The following is a 20,243-nucleotide window of genomic DNA, read 5'->3' as shown; positions in this document are numbered from 1 at the left end:
ATAGTATGCGCCTTCCGAGGTTGAGATACACCCATACAGCGTCTTTGAACAGGTGCAGCACTGCAGGAACTCTCAGATTAATATGGAAATGAAGAATGAATATACTACGGATTCCTTGTTGTGGGGACAATAAATGGAAATATAAACAATCACTCCTTTCTATTGCTCCGCTGACACGGAGCAGTGGCCATATCATATGCTAGTAATTCGAACATGCACATATCAAGGACGGCAAATCCAGCACACCGCAGCTTGGCTACAATAAATCTCAAAGACATATCCCGCTCCGTGCTACTCCCCATCAATAACAAAAACAAGTTACCGATATCTCTTCACATGTATCACCCGGGGCTTCAACTATGTCACTATCCAGACATGGAATAACTAAGGCTTCCTAAAGAGCAGCCTTCTCAAGATTTCCCTGGAAAGTTGAATCCTTGAACGGTACGGTGGCCTTCCCAAACTCGGCACTCTCAAGTCCCCGTCTCGCTGCCTCGGGAAGAGACTCCCAGGCAATGAGTGGTAGATCACGCCCCAGAGTATCGGTGAACTGCAGCTCATGGTTGGTTGGAAAGTTGGTGAAGTACTCAACCTTGGGCCTATCGCCGACTCGTTGTGGGTTGTTCGTCTTCTTGTAGCTGCCGTGACCCGATGCTGCACCTCCCAGCAAGGTTGGGTTATCGTTGGCTGGATTGTTTACCCAGATAACAACATTCTCCCAGTCGTGACGATGCGCACCCGTGGATACTCCGCTGTTGGGCATGTCCTTTGGCATGTACCATGCGTACATGATACCGTAACGGCCATTGTGCCAGCCACCGCGGACGTAGGTCTGGCCTTTGCTTTGGTCGCGGCACCCGCCCGTGGCGCTACCGGTGTCTTGAAGGCCTCCACTATACGACCGACGTTAGTAAATTTGCATCTTTCATCTTGTTGACAATAGTGCACATGGGCCTTGGGATATGTGACGTGATGTTAGCAACTTACCTCACATCACCGTTGGCGGCAACGGCCGGGTAGGATTGACAGCCATGTGCAATGTGTAGATATGGCTCGAACTTCTTATAAGTGTTACCAGTGGCGGTGTTGGGGACGGTCTCGGGGAATGGCGTGATCGAGTCATGATTTACGACTGCGCGCTTGTCCAGGGGGCTGCCCTGCACTGCGACGGCAGCAGCCAGAATGGCCAAAAGGTTCTTGGAAACCATATTGATAGCTTTGAAAGAGGGTTTGGTGTTGACTGTGTGTAGACACTGGTATGATTCTCTCAGTCTGGACCCGTGGAAGATGGGAAGAGCACTTGCTTATATGTCCTTTCTACTGACATGGGCCTGTTATATAAAGGTCAATTGCCGACGTCTGCCGAGATGCATCAGGCAAGGAAGGAGCATGCCGGAGATACTAAATTGATACGGGTAAGAGCATCTCCGAATGCCGGCTGCAGCAAAGAATCTACCATGGTTGCATGCTCACTAGCAGATCCTTCCCACAGTTTAGCCTAATCCTGATATTCAATCACTATCCGTCTCGGTCTCTTTCGGGGTCTTAGGGCATCAGATGGTAAACTTTAGCAGGACAGGCAAATTAAAACCGAAACCTTTCCAACCAAGTGATTTACTCGGTCTACTGGACTTAAGTCCGGATTCAGGAATCCTCCTCTTCGAGACAATGTGTCTCACCACGTGGAAGATACCAGTATTGATTTAAAACCAGACAACGGCATAAGCATATGCAGGTACCGCCGATCGATATCGGAACCGGAAGTAACCAAGGCCGGTTCATCCGTATCAACAGTGGGCTCCACTCGAGTAGGATGGGCATACCGGTATAGAGCCTTAGATTGAGAGGCTTTACCGCATGATACGTGGGGATTGCTGTGTAAAATTAGTTTCAAACGCCGAACATATCCAATGGTGCATAGCTGCGCCACTACATGCAGCGACAAAGCTTCCTGAACAGGTCAAGGTCCCCAGTTCTTTAGGCATTGCTGGGAGTCTGCAGGATGATTATTAATCGTTTAAAATTTTATTGATATAATCACATTGTCTACCTTTTACAAAAACAGCACGCGTATGTCCGCTGAACGTATCAGTATCCGAAACCCTTTCCTAACAAGGAGCTATCAATATACCCCAGGAAAACTTACGGAAGGAGTCAATCACAACGCAGGTGAGTCTTTTAAAACTGCAATATTGTTAGTGAGGTCCATCAATGACAATAGTAACATCCATTCAAGGTTGAGTATTCAGGGCTCATCCTCGGAGAAACGTCGGGAGAAGGGGTAATCTGATTGCCATAGCAGGGACCCTGAGATCCACTTGTCGATCCTTCGTGTATGGGAAACTGGTTGAATCTATCCAATGTCTGAGTGGACCTACTCTGATTGGGACTGACATTCTGAAGGATCTACGACTGTTTTAAAATAATCTTCAACCGTACCCTAGCCGCCGTACCCACCGGATGTGCAGAGGATATCCGGCAGCAATCGGCAATTACTTCCGGAGATCTTCCACCGAGTCCATTCTTTCCCTTCCGAATTCTAACTTCCGTGTCTTTAGTCCCGGTGGTGCTTGCAGCTGCACTGCACGTCTTGCAGTGTTCGTTGTAGGAGTTCTATCGTCATATGCGCCAAATGGTCTCGAACCACTTTTTATGAGCTTGACGTTTTGGCCTAACGATATGATATTTCTGCCTGCTCGGATCAACTTATGACGAGACTCGGTCTATGCCTATTATGTGCGTTTATGCTCATTGTGGGGTGAGCCTATTGTACCACAGCTCGAGCGCTGTAGAGTCTACCAAGCTCGTCCCCTAGTCAGAGGGGGCGTTAGGGATGAAGGCAATTTGACACGGTCGAATGGGCAGGACTTCTTTCTATCCTAGATGGAGACACGCCAATTCGTGCACAAGATCTGCGGTTACAGTAAAATTGTTTGAATCGTCGTACAGTACGTTATCAACCGACGCTATAGACTTGCTTCAATACGCGATAAACGTCTACCAGGAGCTCTATAGAGAAGGCTGGGTATCGACCATTGTTCGTTAAAGTTTTCAAGGTAACATGGTTCTCCCTCCTTATAGAGATTTCCCTAGCTTTATTTCATCTCATCTGAATGTTGCAGTCAGTGCATATAGCATAACATATTGCGGCACGATAGCCTCGACCACACGTGAGGTTAGGTTCGGACTTTTCTTTCTATCATTATGCTCCAATCACAATGTGCACCACACCTCACAAAAAGAGAGCTATGGTCAATAATTTAGCAATACATTCAGGCTGTCACCAACGCACAACCACAATAGCCCTTTATTCACTGTCAACTCCCCTGTACTCGAAGAATTTGGCAAACTCCTGATCGTTGATCAAGTCCTGAGCCAGCTCTTTCTCGTACATGAGGGCAAACATATTACCCTCATCGGAGTCCGGGTTCTCGTCGAGCTTGGGAGGGTACACCAAATGGACGCCGACAGTGACACCTGTCCCCTGCTGCAAGTGACGATGGCACAGCGGGCGGGCGAACCCAAAGTCCGCATTGGTGACTTGCGCATCGCGGTGGTCCGTTGTAATGATGGACATTGGCGGTTTCGAGTTAATGCGGATGTTGAGGTTCGTCTTGTCCTTAATGTGCGAGATAGCGGTCAGGGCAGCATCCAGGTTCTCCTGTGTTTGAGTATTGGTAATCTTGCGAATATAGGCCGCTAGCTCCCAAAGTGGCTTGTCTGAGATGACGTCCCCGTGAGTGAGCGGCGGGAAAGGCGCCTGGTCCGATAGTGCCGCCCAAAGAACATTGTGCTGGACTTGTGAGTGCACAGGGGGGTTCTTCATTCGGCGACGCATATCCACAGCCTCGCACCAGAACATTGGGGTTTCAAGTGGTATTCCAAAGACAGGCTGGCGTAGCCGTGTTGTAGTACGCCATATGAAAGCGGCAAAAGCGTCGTATGTAGAGATCCAAGTTCCGTCCTGCGGTGTCGCAAGTCTCTTTAGCTCAGCAGCCTTGCTCTTGGGAAGGTGGAAGAGAAGGCACTGTCCAGGCCTCTGATCCGGGTGCTGCTGCGGCGCAGGGGGGCCGTCAACGAGCTGCTCAACGGGCGGATCCGGCTTTGAGACGATGGAGACATCATTACAGGCTGGGTCCCACGTCGGGAACGGCGTCTGGTTCTCCACCGCGTAGCAGTTGTCAGCAAGCTGCTGCACAAATCCCCTCCAGCCCATGACATCGTTGGCATAATGGTGCATGTGAGTGACCAGAACGAGACCCCCATGGACAAAGTTGAGTAAGAAGGCTGAGGTGAGCGGAGAACTGTCCGGATGCGCTTCTGGCTTCTCGCCGTATGTCATAGGCTCGATGTTCCAATATTTGAAATCACCCAGCGTAATCCCAGCAAAGCTCGAACTTTCCATGTCATCCAACGAAGGGAACCGATCCGCATCGCTCGTAGCGTCCAGCCACTGTATGACAAACTGCGCAGTGCTCTCCTTTCGTTTGACGAAGGAATGTCCCCCTCCGGGGTCTTTCTCGATGGTGCTACAAAGATGGCCGACTTGACCGAGGGTTCGCTCAAGACCCTCCTTGAGTACTGCAGCAGCTTTAGGCTTACGGTCATCATCCAAGCGAAAGTAGATCGCGAAGTGGGTGTAGCAAAGACCCGTAAGGTAGTCAAGAGTCGAGATTTTGTACCGCTCCTCCTGTGGGCTGGTCTCCCAGCCGTATGGGTGCCAGTGGTAGACCTCCTGATGAACCATCTTGTGAGTCGCAGAACTGTAGCTTCGAAAGCAGCGTCGTTATTTTCCAGAGTCGGACAAGATGTGCCTGGCCAGAGCTCATATTATAGCGCGCCTTAAATGCGGGGCTCTCATCCTGCTGCGCCTCATCACGTTGAGTATACCATACGTGGGCGATACCCAAGAGCACTCAAGTCCGTAGTACCCACCGGTCGCTTCCTGCTCGCTGTCAGATAGGACCTGCAGTGGAGTCGGAAACTTCAGATCATGCAATCAGTGGAAGTCGTAGCAATTGCTGCGACTGAAGTGTTCTCACCCAGGCGAAACTGTGTCGCCATCTAACCCGCGTAGATTGATTAGGAGGACCTCTCCTACACAATGTTCAGGACCTTGTTCCACGTATATACATACATTGACGAGGTTTCCTCTATATACATAATTGGAGAAACACCACATATACCCGTTCCATAGCGAACACCAGACAAACACATATGGTAATTAAGTTCCAGGGCTCCATTATGTGTTCTGCGCTCGGCATTCGGCTTACGCGACCGCTAGAGATGGCTCAGGCAGCCACTTATCCAGTGATCAGACCAAATGTTCCCTTTCCGGGCGTCAGGCGAAATTCCCATTTCACGCCGGCGAACTTTGACGTCTCGGAGAATTTCACCTCGACCTTCTCCACCGCGGGAGGCAGCGATGCGGCAACTGCCTTCGTGTTTCCCTTAGGTTCGACCCATGTGCCCCGAACGGGACGAACGTCAAATCGCACCAGGATCATTGCAACCAGCGCTAGGATCTCGCCAGATGCGAAATGGCGTCCAGGGCAGATATGCGGGGATGAACCAAAAGACATGAATCCAGACGCCTTGGATCGCTTTTGCGCGGGATCGATCTTGCTAAACCGCTCTGGGTCATACGTACCAGCGTCCGCGCCCCAGACGGAAGGATGCTTGTTAATAACTGCTGCGGGCATCAGGATAATGGAACCGGCCTTTACGAGCAGGTGATCGTCAAGTAATGTATCCTTCTGTACAACACGCAGCTGCCCAGAATTTGACCGGGTACGGAGGGTCTCTTGAAACGTTGAGACGAAGATCGGACACCTCTCACGGATATCAGCCAGGTCCAGGGTATGGACGCCCGCCGAGTCCACCGAGAAGGCACCGTCCAGGATCTCATCCCGAATTTTACCAAGGAGATCAGGGCGAGAGAAAATATCAAACAAGAAATAGAAGCAGGTCGGGACGGTATTGGAGAGAATGCCCAGCGCTGTGAGTGCCTCTAAACGCGCAATATCCTCAATAGCTGCCCCTGCCTCGTGCTGAACCTTCCATCGAGTATACGCCAACTGCGAGGAATCCAGATGTCCATCCGCTTGATAGTATTGGATGAAGGCTTGGGTTAGTTGCTCTCTGCCTTTCCACGGTTTCCGTGCGGTGATCCACGGGACAACGTTCATCATTAGCAGACTTAGGTTCGATTCAATAGCCCTATACGCTGTTTAACTCCAAGTTATATCGTGGACAAGACAAGTACTCACCAAAATGCGCGACGGTTGCTTTCTGACCGGTAAGGATTCAATGGGCCATAAACGGCATCGGTACTGGCGACCGTAACGGCATGCGAGCACCACTCATACAGGTCCACTACATTGTCTGGTTGCGATGCTAGCTCATCAATGAATGTCTTGAGGACAGCGATCATTTTCCCATTCATTTGGTCCAGTCCACTGCCCAAGAGAGCCGGGTGCATGGAGTCTGCGGTTTGCTGTCCCACGCCCTGGCCTCCATATTCTTTGTCCCGGAGAAGCTGCATTCCGCGACCATTAATACCTCCTCCATTCTCGGCAACATTTGCGAACAGCGGGCCAAATGACATTGCGTTGCGGCTCCGTCGCACCGCCGAAACCAGCTCCGGTGATGCAATGATGTAGACCTTCGTATAGAGCATGTCCATCGTAAAGGCTGGAAGGCGATTTTTGCGACTTTCGCAGTCAGCATTTCGACTCCATCCAATGAAGGAATGGTGCGAGTAACACACCTCGCAATGGCAAAATACTCGAGGCCATAGTACAGAAATGACGCCAGATGGCCGACGAGCGGGATTGCGCTGGAGACCAAAGGTGGTTCACGGGGATCCAGTTTCCTTCGCTGGACGAAGAATACCACGGATGTCAGAAAGGCCACCAGGAGGGTGAGCCCTATAATGGAGGGGATATCCGACATTCTTGCTCGTCGTTGGTTGGGATCTTGATTATTTATTGCTTATTGTTTGTTCGTTGCGGAGTTTGGTTGGCAATTTCCCATCGGGCTTAGTGTGGCGCTATACCTAGTCTAGACTAGTATATATAACGGAGAATCGATTCTCCTGCTCCTTTCGGTTTGGTCCGGACACGAACGTGACCAAGTTGGATATCAAGTACAGTAGGAGTTCATAGCTTTCCTTGTGCATACATACATCTGTTGCATCTCTGTGGACTTCGCCTACAACCTTCAGTCCGGGGAAAGCTTGTTTTGCATCCTAAATCACGTATCTTGCGGGATTACCCTTGGTCGAGAACCGGTACTATCTAGCGTTACCAAACACGGTCAACTTGTTCAGTCCAGATAATTCATTCTGATCTCCTCTTGTTCACCCGAGAGTCAACAGATCACATATATTAGAAAGATCGAAGCTATATAGAGTCGTTTTATGCCCCACTGGCCGTGTTCTTGTGCTGTATGATATATATCCACAACGGATGCTGACCCAGTGGGTCTATATACCAGTCCGTGCGTGTGATCTGCATGGGTCGCCACGAAGAATGGTCTCTTCCTGTCATCGAACAGTACGGAGGAAAATGGCCTTGGGGACGAGTAGAATCTAAAAAAAGGAGTATTAGTCACTATAGTACGATCAAAGGCGAAGTTATAGCTATCTCATGCCTCGTTTGTGCGGGTTGTTTGAAGATGTCAGTTGAGTATGCTGATATATATAATCTGTTATTGCTCCTGTGATGATCCAATTTGACCCCAATAATTCCCAACGAGAAATTAAAACAGGATGGACTTGCTAACCTTTACACCTCTAAAGCCCCTTGGGATGTAGTATTAAAATGCATTTAATTTACATTTGATATTTGGGTCAGGATAAACGAGTCTTCCAGCGGATATTGCGAATCATAGACGCCGCAGAAATGTGAGTACGATGGACAACCATGTAAGTATCAGCCGCTACTCTATGACCCGTAGTCATTACATAGTAAAAGCCTCGAAATGGACCCAACATGCAATCAGACAAGATAAACTTGTTGAGACTGGAGTAAAAAGAGAAGGTTGTTCCGGGATTCGAACGCGTGGTCAAGCAGGAGTGGGGGCGCGAAACTAGGGTAGGATGCAGCACGTGGGTAGATTTGATCATAGAACCTTGATCAAATTGAATTTTCCTTCGGATATTACCGCAAATTACTTCGTGCCCTCGCTTCATGGTGGTACGTACCATGAATTGGAGATTGAACTTGGAGATTAATTTGCGAGATACGAGATCTAGAATACGGGGAATATTCGCAGAACTGATTAAAATAGGATTCCCCCCCAGGAAGGGGTTGAGATTGAATATTCGTGTATCCTACCACCATAAGGGCTTGGCCCTAAAGGTGGTTGAATCTGTGGTCTGTACTGTCCTAGAAGGCTTGTCTCAAGACCAAGGACCTAGGTAGATATTAAGCACTAGCATTGGAGGCCAAAGCGTCTCACGATCTTAGATCTCTTGGGATGGATGCACTCCATCTGAGGCAAGTAATTTCCGGGCCCACATGGAAGACTTTGCACCAGCACAAACCCAGCGAATAGGATTGTATGATGGATGGCTCAGCTCTGGAATGACTCGTGAGGCGTCCGAGCTCGCCGCTTCCGAGAGGGGCTCACAGAAACCACTTGCTTCATCCACCCTGGTCTTTTTAAGAAGAGTATGGGATCCGTGAGTCAGGATGAAAGGAGAGGCATTGCTGGCAACTTGGCAAGAACTTAAGAGGTGGAAGGTTGAGGAAGTTGCAAAGTCACGAGCCGAAAGGATGTCGGTATTAGGCTTCGGCATTGCCGTGAGTGCCTCCCCAAAGCCTAGGCCCAAGTTTCCAGAAACTATGTTTGATTCAAACGGCCCACGGTAGCGAAAAGCCGGGTCCCATAATTGATTCAATCAGCTTCTCATTTTTGAGCCACGGTCTCCACTTGCCACATGGCCTCGAAGGTGTTGAGGTGGATCGAACCATGCGAGACCTTCCAATCGTGGGTCTTGCCCCCAAAGACGTAGACGTTGGATAAGAATCTTTTTTAGCAACCCAGTCTGTTTTTAAGACAACCCCAACTCCCCTTTCAGTTCTCTTCTCAGGCAACACCTGTGCTGATGAAACCACCAGGGAATATGACTTCATGAAGCCCTAAGTCTTTGGCAGTTGTTCTCCTGTGTGGCACTCCAGATATTGAATCAACTGTGCGTAGCAACCGTCCGTTGAATGCACGATGGCCGAAGATCGAAGCCTGGAGGTCCGAGTAGTTGCGGCGGTCTTCCTTGCATTAGCTACAGTGGCTACGGCCCTCCGATGCTATGTACGCCTGGTGATTGTGAAGGCGTTCGGCTGGGATGATGTCATCATGTTATTGGCGTTGGTGCGTCTCTGCCCCCGTAGTTGAATAGGTGTTTCAAAATGTCTTTCTGACCTTTTTCTGTCTGGAACAGGGATTTTTTGGCATGTTTTCCGGGTGCATGATTGGAGGAAGCATATACGGGACCGGAAGGCACCTTACTGAACTTACGAATCATCAGAGAACAACCGCCATGGAGGTAAGCTTCTTTTGATTGGCTGAGAGGTATCTTATGGTACTGACACAATACTTAGTACTGGTTCTTGTGCGATGTTGCCTACTGCCTCTCGTCCATACTGTGCAAGATCTCTGTCGGCATATTCCTCCTGCGTGTTACCGTTGACAAAATTCAACGCATTGTGATATATGCGGTCACCACTTTGGCGGCGGTGTTTGGGTTAATGTTTTTGATCCTCCTTCTCGCCCAGTGTAAACCGGTCGAGTTTTTCTGGATGCGATTATCCACCGAAAACCCAGTTTCTGGGTCCTGCATCAACATGACTGTGGTCATCGTGGCTCTTTATATTTTCAGCGCGGTGTCCTTTATCTTTGACCTGACTGTTGGAGTTCTGCCCGTGTTTGTCGTCCGCAATCTCCAGATGCGTCGTGATGTAAAGTTTGCCGTCGCTGGTCTTCTAGGCATGGCCTGCATGTATGTCAAGACAATTTCCCCCACAGTCCACCACCATAATCTTCTAACACGCATATTTCAGTGCCTCAGTCGCAGTTCTTGTCCGGATGGCATACGTCGAGACACTCCGGAACCCAGACTTCCTATGTGAGACTTCCTTCAATCTCTCTTATCGTGCCTTGTCGCATGACTGGAGCACTTTGATAAGAACACCTACTGACATATATTCTGCAGACGCCACCGTCGGTATCGCAGTGTGGTCCAACATTGAGACCGGCCTGGGAATCTTTGCCGGTAGCCTGGCGACCCTCCGCCCTCTACTACGAATGATCCGTCCTGGAACCGGTCGATCATATAACAAAAACACCCCCTCGGCTCCTGGGTCGCGTACGTGGCCCAACTCGGCGTTCCACCGGAGCAACGCCGTACCGCTCTCGTCTCTCATGACCACAGAAGAAGAGCGACAGAATAGGCTAAAAGGAAATGTGCGTGCGAGTACACCCATCGAGACTGGACCGGGGATGACGTCGTCGAGTGTTGGAACTGAAGATGAACTATCAGATCACGAGTTGATCCTACCAAAGGATTCAGACTACCAGTATCAGATTAATGTGCGGCGTGATTTCCACATCACGAGCACTGAAAACCCTGTTTGAGATCGGCATGCAAATGCTATGAAACCATTAGATATGAATAATAATGAACAAACATAGAAAAGCAGACAGTGATGGCGCTTATGCGTCCGGACGACGAAGGCGCTCGGGAATAATAGATCAGGTTTACACATTGTAATATAGAGGAGAGTCCTAGGGATGCCTGCCTGTGTCCGTCGACAACGACATAACTACCGGCGTTGCGTCGAATCCACATACAACAAGCCACCGTCTGCCCCCATCGCCGGCTCTGATTCAATGAGCGTGCCGGGCTATATGCCTGGCTCATAGTGGTATGAGTAATATTGCCACAAATCGTATGTATATACAGTGAGGACATCTCTTTACAATACCTAAGTAATGAAGTAGAGTAATACAAAGTCACATCGTATGTGCCGTTTCTCAGCAAGGATATCTTATTTCACTTCAAATATCTAACTTGAAATAGGAGAGGTTAGTCGCATAGACTACATATGTAACACAACGGAAACGATGCAGTGTATTGTCTCGTCATAGTGGAACGTCGAAGTCTCTATGGATGAAGCCACCAAGTCCCTATGTTCTGGAGAGGGTCTGTTCGTAATTGTACTGGTGAGCCCACGGAGCTCTAACTAGCATTACTCAACCGTTTTAGAAACCAGTGAATTACTCCAGAACGTTGGAATAACAAGCTCGGGTGAATGCAGACCAAAGCTAACCACGATGACAAGAAGTACCAGTATCCACGGGGTAGCAGGTCTTCTTTGCTTCCGACTCCACTGCAGCCATCCAGGTCCACTGCGCGAAGGGAGTGGGAGAAAGCCGATGGTGGGACTATCAGCAATGGACTTTGAGGCCAGATCTGCCGGGAGTTCTGTCATATAGGGGACAATGTATCGTGCAAGGAGAGATTTAACGATTCCGTCTCGTGCGTGGAGCCGAACTAGGAACCGAGAATCTTGGTAGATCTTGTTGACACGGCGGAAGCGCTGGAACTGGAATTCCCGAAGAAGCTGCAGCAGCTCTTGCTGTGCGAGTTTCTTGTGTCCATTCTTCGAGAGCCTATCATACAACAGATTGGTTAAGACTGTGGCGTCTTCGATGGCAGTATTCGCTCCTTGTCCGATGTTTGGCGTCATCTGATACAGTGTTAATGCGAGCTCTCCAATTGTAGCCAGGGTTATTAATCCTACCTTGTGAATACTGTCCCCAATACAAACAATGCGGTCCGCATACCAGGTGTTAAAGATATTCTCCTCTAATGCTGTCATAGACGTAACCTCCCTGTTCTCCCAGACGTGGCCGAAAGTGGCCCCGTTCACTAGTGGGAAGTGCGCGATATTCTCACAAGTACGTACTGCATCAGCGCTAGAAAATCTCACCGTGTCCGGGTATGTGTGCATGTCGTCCAACTTCTTGATCACGAACCAGAACACCCGTCCATTTTTTCCATGGATGGTGATAATAGTCAGGCCGTCATGAAATGCGTTTACTTGGTCTCCGACCTTTAAGCCTGGAACGGGTGATGAGATACCGAAAACACAGGCGTATTCGACCTTCATGCCTTGAATTGAGCAGATCAGTCAGTGGCTGGCTTCGAGAAAACCATCACGGCATACAGCGCAGGGCTTACTTCTCTTTTCCCGCTTCGACACCCGTCCAGGCTCCAGCGCATCCGCCAATTTCCACATCTCAGAGCGGATAACGCTATGGACACCATCAGCACCAACCACTAGGTCGCCAGTATACTCCTGCCCGGAGCTTGTAACAACTTCCATATGGCTGTCATGCCGTCGGATATGCGTCACCCGGCAATTTGTATGGATATTTGACGGGTCAGGGTACGATGTGTGCAGAATCTCGAGGAATTTCTGTCGATCTAGGAATGCAATGGGATACCCGAATCTGATATCCACCGGAGCTATTTCGTTAGCTAGCTTTACTGCCTGAGTTTATCTCTTGACCAAGTACCCTCTGTATCACTGACCTTTCATCGACAGTTTTTGGATAATTGTTACGGAAAGAATATCCGTCAGGGTATGTGATAGTAGCCATGCTGAGAGGGTAGGTCATCTTCTCCACAGCATCAAAGAGACCCAACTGATCTAGAATACGTCCCCCATTGGGGATAATGCCGATTGATGCCCCCACCTGTGGAGAGAGATCTGAATTTTTCTCGAGGACAACATGGTCTATTCCTGCCCGTTGGAGACAGTGCGCCAGGGTGAGACCAGCGACAGATCCCCCAACAATAATCACTTTGAAGCGATCTTTATCACACATGTTGGACGGTGTATAGGAGGTATTGGCACAGAAATCAACTTTTTTCGAGGCCAGAAAATACAGAATACTCTAGACCCAAGCTTCGTGGGACGGCGAACAATGAGAAGGTTAACAGCAGACAAGGAGCTAACCAAGCCGACCCCTAGGGGCTACCTGTATTTCATAGTCTATATCAGGTATGCCCGTAATAAAACGTGACATGATGATTCCAAGTATCCGAGATATGTTGCAAAGCTCAAATCATCATTCCCATGAATCTATTGGTGGGACGGTAGTAAAATGGCAGCCATATCGCTTACTCTGGCACATCTCAGCTCTCACGGTCCTCAAACAAGGAATATGCTCTTACATGCATCCAGAAATAGCTATTGCAAACGGGCCCACCGGAGAATCACATCGGCACGGGGTCACTGGATCGAATCCACAGACACCCTGTCATTGGACTTTATGATTTCCTCTCACCATCTATTGAAGGGGTCACCATGAAAATAAGATATAAATCAGACGGTGTATTGGCGCCTTGGACGATCACGTAAAACTCACATTCGAATACGACTACGCTTTGTGCAATATCTACCGGCCCGATGCGTGCAGAGCGAAGCTGGAATGCGAGTCCGGCGTTACGAAAAAGAAACTCTCCTGGATCTTCCGAGACCGAGCAGGTTATTGAAACTACTTTGTCTGATGAAGCCAATTCAAGTAAACGTAGTAAACAAGGATCATATACATACATGTCCAACGATTGAAGGTGAGGCAGCCCTGGTCCAAATGACAATGCATGTACTACACAAGATATCGGGCATCCTATCAACCGTTAAGGTCCCCCGCCACAGAATGACACGATGTTTTGGATATTTTGATTGGGACATGGGTTCGACCACTTTTAAATCTGTCCAAAATCCCACAGTAAGCAGGTGACCGATGTTACGCCTATTGTTCACACTGTTGGCCTCCTCGGTCTTCCGTCATAATGGAAAGCACTGAGGGCCTATTCAGGTAGAAAAAGAAAAGGCAGTAGAGGGGAAAAAAGGATAATTCAATAGACAACTAGTGGGATTGCTCGCCACGCGAGCGCCCATCATCAGTACGGGTGACGAATCCAGCCAATCCCATTGTTCAGCCAGGCCTGAGCACCAGAAAAGCTGAACTAACATTGGTAAGGCGTGGGCACAACGCCCGAGATAATGGAGGCTAGATATACCAAAGCATTTACGAGCCCCCACGGGGGCTTCTCCTTGTGACGAGCCATGCGACCCAAGATACCGCTGGGAGAAGTTGCCCACGATAACGCCACTCCTAGATGGTCCTCTACTCCGAAGGCAAGATTCCCAAAAAGGCATCAGATAACTCCGAGTACGAAAACAATAAGGAAGTTTGGCATTACCAGAGAGGAGTATGTGCCCACTCACTCAAGGAAAAATAGATTGCCAAGTACATCACAATCAGGTCCATGACCAGTCCACTCAAACTCATACTTCTGTGTATGTGATTGAGACCGTGTAGGATGCCCCTGTAATACTGGTGCACGGTGGCATTTCCGCCATCCCATTCTCGGTGTCTCAGAAAATTGCAGATCAATTCGATGTAGCTGGTGGCCCATCCGGCTCCCATACCCAGAGCCAAGCCATTGGATGTCTATGCTACCTCGTGGTACTTCGATGTTGCTTCAAGTGTTATCACATACGTCCATGATACTGCCTGAAATGACGCAGAAATGCATGTCCATTGTTATAGCTTTCTTGTGGCGGAGGGCTCGCTATAAACTTCTATAAATCATGGATGGTGCCAAGTAATCATGGTGAGTATGTTAAGGGTCTACGGCAATCGAAGGATCCCTAGTTCGTCCGCAGCGTATTACCTTTGGAATTTGAAATAACTCGATGATCACGGAGGATGAGATGTGCTGATGTGTGACCCGAATGGCCGGAGCCATGTTGCGAGCTGAACCTGGTTGATCTGGTTATCGAATCTCACCTCATTCCTACACAGGGTTTCGTTGTAAACTCAGTCGGTGCCTGAATCTTAGTGCCAGCAGCAACAATGTGCCCGGCAATGGCCAGTATAACAACTGGACGTTCGTGTTGGCAATTCAGTGAGATATATGCAAGGTGCAAACCTGGCCGACATTGGTGTTACATCTATCCAAAAAACCGCCGTATATTCAGCGAACCCACCGCGCTGGAAAGCAAGACAAGGAGAACTGGAATGTCCTTACTCTTTGCCTTTCATGCACAGTGATTCTACTACAATCATTGACATCGTTGCCATCATGGGCTTCTTTCATGACTTCCTCTCTCGGCCTACAACCTATGCTATACTGGCCGTGCTGGTTATTCCGGTCACGGCCCTGGCGTGGGACAGGTTGCCGCCTCTGTTGCCTTCTGCAAAGAGGTTATTGGTTGGCAAAAAGAATCCCTCTAAGATAACATCACTAGAATGCCCTTACAGTTACATCCGACAGATATACGGAACGCACCACTGGGCACCATTCGTTGACAAGCTCTCCCCTAGCCTCAAGACAGAGCGGCCGGCAAAGTACCACATGATCCTAGAGATCATGGACGGAATACATCTTTGTCTGATGCTTGTTGATGATGTATGTGAGATATCTCCATGCACGGCTCTTTTCCTCACTAATATTGTCTCGTAGATAAGTGACGGCAGTGACTATCGGAAAGGACGCCCCGCTGCCCATCACATCTATGGTCCCTCGGAGACAGCAAACCGAGCATACTATCGGGTAACCCAGCTACTCAATCGCACGGTGCACGAGTTCCCAGAGCTTGCACCTTGGCTGCTCCAATGTCTCGAAGAGATACTAGAGGGACAAGACCTCTCGCTTCTTTGGCGGCGGGACGGCCTTTCTGCCTTTCCCGTCCAACCAGAGGAGCGAGTAGCGGCATATCGCCAAATGGCATATTTGAAGACAGGTGCCCTCTTCCGCCTAGTGGGCCAGCTTGTACTAGAGAATCAATCTTACGATGATACTTTAAGTACAGTAGCGTGAGTCAAGCAAGAGAGTCGGTCCTCTGATAGTATGGTATTAACTCATCGCCTCTCTAGATGGTATTCCCAATTGCAAAATGACTGCAAGAATGTGTACTCCTCTGACTACGCAAAAGCCAAAGGAGCCATTGCCGAAGACCTACGCAATGGCGAGCTTTCTTACCCAATTGTTGTCGCTTTGAATGTCCCAAAGGGACAATATGTGGTGCGAGCATTGGCGTTTCGGTCGCCACATAATATCCGACAAGCTCTGCGAGTCATTCAGAGCGATCAAGTTCGAAATATATGTCTCACAGAAATGAAGAAATCAGCAGTTTCTGTTCAGGACTGGCTCGCACTCTGGGGACGGAATGAAAAGATGGACATGAAGAACGAGAAATGAATGGGGATAATCATTGCTACGAGCCATTAAGTCAAGATTACGCAAATAGTGGAGATAAGTGTTTTGTTCTCTAGTCTATCAATGAGAAGCCCGTAATTAGTGAATTGCATTTAATTGCCTTCCACAGCTTAGACAGGCTCTATTAATTCCGCGTAGAAGCCAGCAGCCATTCCATTGTCGATTAGAGGACGCGCAGAAAGTTTGTTTGAGTTCAAGACTGGTGAACAAAACGTAAGGGGAGACCTAGTAGAACATGAATGGAGGCTGACCGTGCCCGCATACGCCGAGCAATTAGCTGAAGCCACCGGTGTCAAGTATCCTGTCACCTGCTCGATACAGCTGACGACCGAACCAGGAGATCCCATCTACCACAGTCCACCTGAATGACCCTTAGGCCAAAGATATGCAGACCGGGGATAGATTGTAAGGTTCCCCATATCTGATCCAGTTGTAAAGCGAATCGTAGCCTCCTGGCAACGGGGGTAATCGTGTAATCTTGCCCTGCACTTTCCCCTTAACCTATCCTACATGGCCCTTACATATAAGATTCTATCGTCCTTCACTCAAAGATCTTGTACCTACCTCATTTCTGTAACCCTACTTACCTGAATCTTGCCTTTTTCAGGATTCATAAATTTGCTACGATATCCACCTTGCAAAACCCTGAATCGAGTGCAATGATTTCAGGTGTGCCCGATCGCTGGAAGCTTGTTGCATCCTCGCTCTCTTCAAACCTGGATGCAAGCTATCCCACTCCAAGCTCATTGTCGACCGAGCCCATAGATACTAGAAGTTCATCCCCCCAGGGATCCGCGTCTACGGAAGTTGACAAAGAGAAGGTGCAGATACCCGCGATGGCTACTCAGAATGTGGCACGCTGACGAACGTATGTAGATTATTCGGGGGCCTGTGGACTATCTATTGAAATGTCCCGGGAAGGATATCCGTCGCAAGCTCATGCAAGCTTTCAATGAATGGTTAAAGATTCCAGAGGACAGGCTGAACATCATCGCGGAGATTGTTGGTTTACTGCACACAGCGTCTCTCTTGTACACGGCCCCCTTTCCCCTTTCCCCTTTCTCTTGAAAAGAGAAGAATCATTATGACTTGTCAGTTGCACTCGTGCTAACTCTACCTGCCGTATGTGATTACCTGCAGGATCGATGACATTCAAGATTCGTCTAAACTGCGACGAGGGATACCAGTGGCTCATTCGATATTCGGTGTCGCGCAAACTATTAACTCCGCAAACTACGCCTACTTCGCCGCCCAGGAGAAGCTCAGAGAGCTCAATCGCCCCAAGGCATACGAGATCTTTACTGAGGAGCTACTCCGTTTACATCGGGGACAAGGCATGGATCTATATTGGCGAGACTCTCTGACCTGCCCCACAGAAGAAGAGTACATCGAAATGATCTCGAATAAAACTGGTGGTCTCTTCCGGTTGGCAATCAAGCTAATGCAGTTGGAAAGTGAGGTAACAAGGTAGGGCTCTCTCAACCCTTGCCGTGCACTACAAGAGTTGCTGACTGTGACAGCGACTTCCTCGGGCTTGTCGATCTCTTGGGTATCATTTTTCAGATCCGTGACGACTACCAGAATCTCCAAAGTGACCTGTACAGCAAGAATAAAGGGTTTTGTGAAGACCTCACAGAAGGCAAATTTTCCTTCCTGATTATACACAGCATCAACAGTAACCTGGGTAATCAACAACTGCTCAATATCCTCCGACAGAGGAGCGAGGAGGAGTCAGTGAAGCAATACGCTGTGGAATATATTCGGTCAACAGGATCTTTTGCCTATTGCCAGGACAGACTGGCCTCATTGCTGCATGAAGCAAAGATGATGGTCAATGTACTAGAAGAAAATGTTGGGTTTTCTAAAGGTATCTATGATATCTTAGCTTTTTTACTGTGATGCAGTTTCTTACCGGAAACCGGGGAAAGCTTTCGGAGCAACCTAATGTACCCAAGATAGTTCTAAGCTACTATCCACGATCGTTCGTCTGGTTTAGGCATTCTTCGTACTCAAATGCAAAGCCGTAACCAGTCTTTCCTATCCCAAAAATACCTCTCCTCCCCCCATTCTGGCGCTTCGATGATTGCCCAGGTTTATTGCCCGACCATCCTCGTCACGAAGAGTCCGAATGCATGTTACACGATTGTCACGAATAGAGGATGCTACTCGAAGTGCTTGGACCTAACATGACATCATCTACAAAAACATATCTCCTAGCAAAATAGTTCTAAACTCGCCCGTGAGGTATTCTCCCTGAGCGGTAGCTGACGTACAATGGGATTTTGTTATCAGGATCTCCTGGGGATCGGAGGAGAGTTCATATTCAACCCCTCATGTACAACAGAAACAGGTCTCATAATCTGCATACACGAGCTGACTGATTTTAAACTGGCCTATGTCGTGGACCCCTAGGAAAAGGGCACCGGGAAACGTCCGTCTTACATGGGTGCTTTTCCCCAAATAGGTAATCTTCAAGGTAATTCTTGGCTGGCTGAACCGTAAGAGATCCCTGTTTTCATCGTATTATTATCTTGATTTTCAAATCTTTCTATGGAAACCAGAAGCAATAGAGAACAGTTTTGGGATATCTCGCTAACTTGATCAGGCAAGGTCCTCGTGCATTTGCTGCCATTCGTCCACCATTGCATCAAAATCGGGACTATATAACCAATCCAAGTCAAACGCTTCATGCACATCCGGTTCATTATGTCCATCTTGTTTTGGCATACGACGCTTGTCGATTTGCGCATTAAGCTCCAACACCTTGTCGACTCGTGCTTGCCGTCCCTGCTGCCACAGCCTTAGGGCCTTCTCCAGCGAAATATCCTGGCTCTTCCTAGCCACAATCAACGAGTACGTATAGACATCTTCAAAAGCCTGATTAACCCCCTGTCCCGCAGTAGGCGGAATCGCGTGTGCGGCATCACCCAAGATAACTACTCGGCAGAGGTGAGAGCTCCATCGGTCCAGCTTCGGGACAACATGAAAAGGCCAGAGGTTGATCTTGGCCGGAGAGATCTGAGATACCGCTCGTTGTACAATCTCTGGAAAGTCACTGGCTCCGTCACGGAGAAAGTCAATACACCATTGTTTATCATTCAGGAGTCGGTCCCAGCCTTCTCGTCCTAATTGCGGGCCATGTTTCTGTCTCCCGATTAAAACCTCGGATCCATCCTTGAGCTGGGGTGCGATCACAAAAGCACCGTGCTTCGGGTTCATGATGGTGACGGGCAACCCATACTCATCAGGGACCTCTAGCTGACGAGTAGGAACTGCAGCGGTCACTCCAACTGCGTTTGTAAACCGTGGTTCTAGGTCTGGATAGAGATATTTCCTGACCCGAGAATGGATTCCATCCGCTCCCACTAGACAGGCTGCTGTCGCTGTGGTGTCATCGTCAAACTGCCAAGTGACGTCTGACGATGTCTCCGAAATGACATGTAGGAATTTCTTGTTGTAGTGAACGGGGATGTTGGCTTGGGCCACCATGTCCGAGAGTTCCTTAATGAGAACATGTCGATAGATCCGCAAACCATGATAGCCATATTTCAGGTGTCCGAACTCAAAGGTATCTTTTAACTTGTTGTCGGGAGAGCGAAAGTACAAATGATCGAACTCATATCCCTCCGGTCGAATGCGCTGGTATACTCCGAGGATATCCAGGATGCGGAGTGCATTGGGAGAGAGCATGATAGCACCGCCGATGTCTAACGGGGCTGATCGTGCCTCGTAGATTGTACATGGGATGGACTGTCGATGGAGAGCAAGAGCGAGAGTCAGACCAGAAAGGCCTGCGCCGATGATGGCAACGTTCTCTGGGGTCGACATGGTAGTCGCAAGGCAAGGATTCGTTAGGTGGATTGTTTCCGTGATGTCGGTAATGCATGCAGCGGGGTAGACTTCGAATGCAGAAAGCGTGTTTTATATTCTCTCAGAAACT

The 20,243-nt window shown here is 48.9% G+C and overlaps 8 protein-coding genes across 8 annotated transcripts; 3 read left to right on the top strand and 5 right to left on the bottom strand.

Annotated features, from left to right (window-relative positions):
• On the bottom strand, positions 1 to 1,994 carry F9C07_2285604 (necrosis inducing protein). The gene is made up of 2 exons (XM_041293531.2): positions 988 to 1,994; positions 1 to 893 (listed from the first exon to the last, which is right to left on the bottom strand). The coding sequence occupies exons 1-2, from the start codon at positions 1,206 to 1,208 to the stop codon at positions 395 to 397; spliced, it is 720 nt and encodes a 239-aa protein (XP_041148462.1). The 5' UTR covers positions 1,209 to 1,994; the 3' UTR covers positions 1 to 394.
• Positions 1,995 to 3,307: 1,313 nt separating this feature from the next.
• On the bottom strand, positions 3,308 to 4,747 carry F9C07_9328 (putative acyl transferase; the record flags this gene model as incomplete). The annotated part of the gene is made up of 1 exon (XM_041286664.1): positions 3,308 to 4,747. The coding sequence occupies one exon, from the start codon at positions 4,745 to 4,747 to the stop codon at positions 3,308 to 3,310; it is 1,440 nt and encodes a 479-aa protein (XP_041148461.1).
• A 556-nt stretch (positions 4,748 to 5,303) lies between these two features.
• Positions 5,304 to 6,954, bottom strand: F9C07_9327 (putative cytochrome P450; the record flags this gene model as incomplete). The annotated part of the gene is made up of 3 exons (XM_041293530.1): positions 5,304 to 6,219; positions 6,270 to 6,713; positions 6,770 to 6,954. The coding sequence occupies 3 exons, from the start codon at positions 6,952 to 6,954 to the stop codon at positions 5,304 to 5,306; spliced, it is 1,545 nt and encodes a 514-aa protein (XP_041148460.1).
• Positions 6,955 to 8,696: 1,742 nt separating this feature from the next.
• On the top strand, positions 8,697 to 9,142 carry F9C07_9326 (uncharacterized protein; the record flags this gene model as incomplete). Its single annotated transcript, XM_071511889.1, has 2 exons — positions 8,697 to 8,807; positions 9,086 to 9,142. 2 exons carry the CDS (start codon positions 8,697 to 8,699, stop codon positions 9,140 to 9,142), a joined length of 168 nt encoding a protein of 55 aa, XP_071364704.1.
• An 86-nt stretch (positions 9,143 to 9,228) lies between these two features.
• On the top strand, positions 9,229 to 10,638 carry F9C07_2234994 (uncharacterized protein; the record flags this gene model as incomplete). Its single annotated transcript, XM_041293515.2, has 5 exons — positions 9,229 to 9,375; positions 9,446 to 9,550; positions 9,606 to 10,003; positions 10,065 to 10,129; positions 10,217 to 10,638. 5 exons carry the CDS (start codon positions 9,229 to 9,231, stop codon positions 10,636 to 10,638), a joined length of 1,137 nt encoding a protein of 378 aa, XP_041148459.2.
• Positions 10,639 to 10,892: 254 nt separating this feature from the next.
• On the bottom strand, positions 10,893 to 13,180 carry atmM (atmH). Its single transcript, XM_041293529.2, has 4 exons — positions 12,602 to 13,180; positions 12,248 to 12,519; positions 11,808 to 12,178; positions 10,893 to 11,753 (listed from the first exon to the last, which is right to left on the bottom strand). Exons 1-4 carry the CDS (start codon positions 12,895 to 12,897, stop codon positions 11,253 to 11,255), a joined length of 1,440 nt encoding a protein of 479 aa, XP_041148458.1. The 5' UTR covers positions 12,898 to 13,180; the 3' UTR covers positions 10,893 to 11,252.
• Positions 13,181 to 15,166: 1,986 nt separating this feature from the next.
• Positions 15,167 to 16,285, top strand: atmC (the record flags this gene model as incomplete). The annotated part of the gene is made up of 3 exons (XM_041286657.2): positions 15,167 to 15,493; positions 15,548 to 15,900; positions 15,961 to 16,285. The coding sequence occupies 3 exons, from the start codon at positions 15,167 to 15,169 to the stop codon at positions 16,283 to 16,285; spliced, it is 1,005 nt and encodes a 334-aa protein (XP_041148457.2).
• A 2,619-nt stretch (positions 16,286 to 18,904) lies between these two features.
• F9C07_9322 (putative FAD dependent oxidoreductase) lies at positions 18,905 to 20,131 on the bottom strand (the record flags this gene model as incomplete). Its single annotated transcript, XM_041286663.1, has 1 exon — positions 18,905 to 20,131. The coding sequence occupies one exon, from the start codon at positions 20,129 to 20,131 to the stop codon at positions 18,905 to 18,907; it is 1,227 nt and encodes a 408-aa protein (XP_041148456.1).
• Between the last annotated feature and the right edge of the window lie 112 nt (positions 20,132 to 20,243).

This window comes from Aspergillus flavus, chromosome 5 (assembly GCF_009017415.1).
Source record: "Aspergillus flavus chromosome 5, complete sequence".
NCBI classification, from domain to species: Eukaryota; Fungi; Ascomycota; class Eurotiomycetes; order Eurotiales; family Aspergillaceae; genus Aspergillus; species Aspergillus flavus.
Note: the sequence above shows the minus strand (reverse complement) of the source record. Positions and strands in the feature narration are given on the sequence as shown.

Coding starts and splice junctions, on each gene's coding strand:
- F9C07_2285604 (XM_041293531.2), bottom strand. CDS start 1,208: ATGGTTTCCAAGAACCTTTTGGCCATTCTGGCTGCTGCCGTCGCAGTG. Junction 894..987: donor GCCGCCAACGGTGATGTGAG/GTAAGTTGCTAA, acceptor TCGGTCGTATAG/TGGAGGCCTTCAAGACACCG.
- atmM (XM_041293529.2), bottom strand. CDS start 12,897: ATGTGTGATAAAGATCGCTTCAAAGTGATTATTGTTGGGGGATCTGTC. Junction 12,179..12,247: donor GTCGAAGCGGGAAAAGAGAA/GTAAGCCCTGCG, acceptor GCTCAATTCAAG/GCATGAAGGTCGAATACGCC. Junction 11,754..11,807: donor TTGGGGACAGTATTCACAAG/GTAGGATTAATA, acceptor ACACTGTATCAG/ATGACGCCAAACATCGGACA.